Here is a 4,325-nt window from a genome sequence, read left to right on the forward strand (position 1 = left end):
AGTTTGGAGTGTTGTGAACAATTTCAACAAAAAGATATGATTTGGTTTTAGTGAGGTTAGGGAAGGCTTTTCTAATGAAATTTCTTTTAGGCTGAGATATTAAGGATGACTATGACTTCACCAGTCAAAGAGGGTAGGAAGAATATTTCCAGCAGAGAGAACACAATGTGCAAAACTCTGAGGTGTGAATGAGCTTGCAGTGCTTCATAAAGACAGTATGGCTGGAACATGGTGAGCACAAGAAGACACAGTGTAGGATAAGGTTAGGGTCAGATCATTCAGAGTCTTGTAGGTCATGGTAAATAGGTTAGATTTTATTCCAAGTCTAATTAGAAACCCTAGAGTGATTTTAAGCATGGGAAAGATATGGTGATAATTATGCATGTTTGTAAAAGGTCTCCCTGGCTGTTGAATGGAGAACAGGCTATAGAGAGGAAAGAATAGAAGTAGGGAGATCTGTTAAATGATGGTGGCTCTAACTAAATAAATGTTGGCTGTGGATATTTAGAGTTATAGGTGGATTTAAAACATATTTAGGAGGAGGAGCCAATAGGGCTCAGTGATTGGATGTGTAGGGTGAGGAAGAAATGAGAATGAACTGGGCACAATTTTATGTCATGGATATGAACCACCTAAAAACAAATTTCAGGCTAATATCTATAGCAGGGGAAAAACAATTAGCAATTTTATGATTCAAGTCTAATTACATTTGAGCAGTGAATTGGCACATTTTCTTTAAGGAGGAGGTTCAAAGCAAGTTTCAGGTGCTCATTGTATAGATGGGGGAATTAAGACTTACAATGAAATGCGCTACTTTGCAAATTAATCTTGTGATGTGTCTGAGTGTTCTATCTCCCAAATTAGAATATAAAGCTTCCACAGTATCCCTTCTTTCTCAAACATCTTTTCCTAATATCACCTGATATAGGACTGAGGACACAGAAGAACCCCAATAAATGTTCCTCAAATTAAAATGAATTGAATTTCTTCTTTCTCAGCAGATAGAAGAAAATGGCTATTTTGGGTACTGAAAATGGCAATGAAGTGACAGAATTCATCCTGGTGGGTTTCTCCAACTATCCAAATTCCCAGGTTGCTTTTATTGCACCATGGCAGCAGTTTACCTGATCACATTGGTGGGTAACAGTCTAATGCTTGTCATGGTTAGAGTTGATGACCAGCTTCTCACCCCTATGTATTTTTTCCTAAGTAACCTGTCCTTCCTCGATATCTGTTACTCTAGCAATTCAGTACCTTTTTTGTTGTTCAATGGTTTAAAAGATGACCCTACCATTTTTTATACTAGCTGTTATGGTCAGATGACAATCACTATTTTTCTGGGGATGACAGAGTGTCTCCTCCTTGCTATCATGGTTTATGATAGATTTGTTGCAATATCTAATCCTCTGTGTTACACCATCATTATGAACAACCAGGTCTGCATACAGTTGGCCATGGTGACTTGGGCCAGTGCCTTCCTTTTAGCAATAATACTGATCATTGCAATTCCTGCCCATTTTTGTGGATGCAATGGCATCAATCAATTTACCTGTGAGGTCCAGGCCCTATTGAAGCTCACCGGCTCAAACACCCCAGTCAGACTTATTCTGGGTCTGGTCATAGGCATATTCACTCTGCCCCTACCTTTTATCTTCATTCTCATCTCCTATACTCGCATTGTGGTTGTCATGCTAAGGATCCACTCTGCAGAGGGCAGGCTCAAAGTTTTTTCCACCTATAGGTCCCACCTGACTGTGGTCACCATATTTTATGGAACAGCCATCTACATGTACCTGAAACCTCAATCAAGGGAGTCCCAGGACCAGGGTAAAGTCATCTCTGCATTTTATGGTGTTGTAACTTCTATGTTGAACCCCCTCATTTACACCTTGAGAAACAAAGATGTGAAAGATGTCCTAAGAAAAATTATTTGAAAGAAAGAATCCTAGAAAGGACATGAATATCCCATGGAGGTTCATCTAAATGACAGCTTGACACTGACTTATAAAAATAACAAGGTATAAATAGTAAAATATTTTCATAAGACTATTAGTTTCAAATGCATTCCTTCTATTTCCAACAAGCATGTGATAAAGAATATCCTCCCACTGAAAAAGATATGTTAAACATTTACAATGCCATTCATTGACATAATAAACTATACAGGACAATCTTATGGGAGCATTTATAAAACAAAATAATAATTAGTACATTTGAATCCTATGTAGTTATGTCATTTTACTGAACGAGAAATATTTCAATATTCTAAGATTCTCTTTGGTAGATGGTAAAGAGCAAAGTTGCAAAACGGACATTTTTTCTCTTGATGCTTTTTCTATGAGGTATATCATTACCCAAGCTTCAGAGAGAGATGAATGTGAGTGTGCAGAGAGGAAAATTACTCAACTGCTGCATAAGACTTCCACATAGAAGGCCTTCTGATGAAGCAAAAAGCCCTTCAAGACTGTGTAGGTACCGAGGGCCAGAAATGATGGCCCTGTGGAACTTACAATTACATGTCTGGATAAGTAGATCAGGACCCATTTTCTCTGTCAACGTACCATAGTCATGAATAATCGCATGCTGCTTCCAAAGTTGACCTCACAGAGCAAATCTAACCCCTTTAAAACTCCTTAACGAACAAGAAAATGTGTACTGTATTTTTGGATTATAAAAATTCTAATGTTCATTATTTTTAAATACATGAGGCAGGTAGAGAAAAAAATAAAAAAGCACCTGTAATCCCAACACTCAATGAGGCTTACATTGGTTCTAGAATCCAGCAGACATGTGTTTAAGACTGAGACTTATGGCCGTGTGGGATTTCTTACTTTCCATCTCTCAGTTTCAATTTTCTCATCTGTAAAATGGGGATTATAAGAGTACCTACCCCACAAAGCTGGTTTGAGAATGAAATGAGATGATGCATGTTAATCTTCTATCATATGTTCGGCATGTGGTGGACACTGAATACATGTCAGCCAAAAAAGAAAAACACTGTCAATTCACTCTCTAACATCTATACCCATTATATGAGGGTTCATTCATTTATGTCTGTACCAATAATGACTGTATCTTTTTAAAATAATTTATGAGAATATGATACACTGAAAAAAATAGGTTCTGTTGTCTTAATGTGAATTTATCCTATTAGAGATGAGGTTGAATATGTTTCCCATGTTCATTGGTCAATTGTATTTCAAGAGTCAGGGTCTTTGTCATTGGGTCAAAATGACAATGAATCAATCCAATTTTGGAAACAGAAAATGCTGCGGTGGGCTGCTTGTGACTAATAAAAAGCCCCCAAATTTATTTCAACATTGATTCACTTCACCACTGTTTCCAGATAAATCCTGACAGGCAGATCCCAGTTTGATCCATTCTATTTCACTCTGTAAGTAAGAGATTAATACCTAATTGGTCAACAACACAAGCCGACAGAAGACTATTGTAAATGAAAATGAAAATAATAAAAGTGTGGGAATGCCAACAGAGAACTTTTTAGAAAGGGAATCTACGGTGTTATGCAAACTTTGTTGTAACATTGCCAATTTAACCTTGAACAAATTCTTTTGTAAGTTTTATTTCTGGCGTTTCTAATACTCTTCATTTAACCTAAAGCACTCCTGAAACAAAACGGAAGGTACTAATAACTAACTAACAAGACATGGTGAACAGATAAAGTCAAACACTAGAGGGGGGAAACAAACATGATTCCTCAAAAGGAAAAAAAAAAAAGGAGTGAAACTGCAAACCTAATACTTATTGGAGTTTGATCATTTTCATTAGGGACTAGAAGAGGTAGAGAAGAACAAGCAATGAGATGTGACTTTTGCTGACAGAAAGAAATTTATTGGGGAGAGGCAGGGACGTTTTTAGCTGCAACAGAAAATTAGACAGGTGAACTAATGTCTTCCCTTTTGATTACCTCAGGAAGAAGTTAGACAGGGTTTTCTCTGGAGAGAGAAATATGTTACATCTGGAAGTGGAGAACAAGCCACAGGAAAATTTCTGACACGAAATCAAGACTGGATGAATAGAAAGTGTAAGTAAGAGATTATAAGAACAACTGATCAGAGATATGTGCATAAGTTGCCTTTCTGTTAAAAGTGTATTGGGAAAGTTGTCTTCAAAATGAACAAGTTTGACTTATAATAAACAAAGCAATACTTTGGAAGTACCGATGCCTTGGGAGGTGTTTAAATTTCTTATCTCTGCCAAACAGCACTTATGACTTGCAGCTGATAATGGGCAACTCTGCCTCCCCGCACACCATCTTCTCATAACGTGTGCCAAAATCACCAGGCGACGTCTTAGAAGGTTGA

General features: G+C 37.3%; 1 protein-coding gene across 1 annotated transcript; it reads left to right on the top strand.

Moving 5' to 3' along the window:
• The first annotated feature begins 1,109 nt into the window (after window positions 1-1,109).
• On the top strand, window positions 1,110-4,053 carry LOC131502143 (olfactory receptor 13H1-like). Its single transcript, XM_058712733.1, has 2 exons — window positions 1,110-1,904; window positions 3,934-4,053. Exons 1-2 carry the CDS (start codon window positions 1,110-1,112, stop codon window positions 4,051-4,053), a joined length of 915 nt encoding a protein of 304 aa, XP_058568716.1.
• Window positions 4,054-4,325: the final 272 nt, after the last annotated feature.

The sequence above is a fragment of the Neofelis nebulosa genome, chromosome X (genome assembly GCF_028018385.1).
Source record: "Neofelis nebulosa isolate mNeoNeb1 chromosome X, mNeoNeb1.pri, whole genome shotgun sequence".
Classification (NCBI taxonomy): domain Eukaryota; kingdom Metazoa; phylum Chordata; class Mammalia; order Carnivora; family Felidae; genus Neofelis; species Neofelis nebulosa.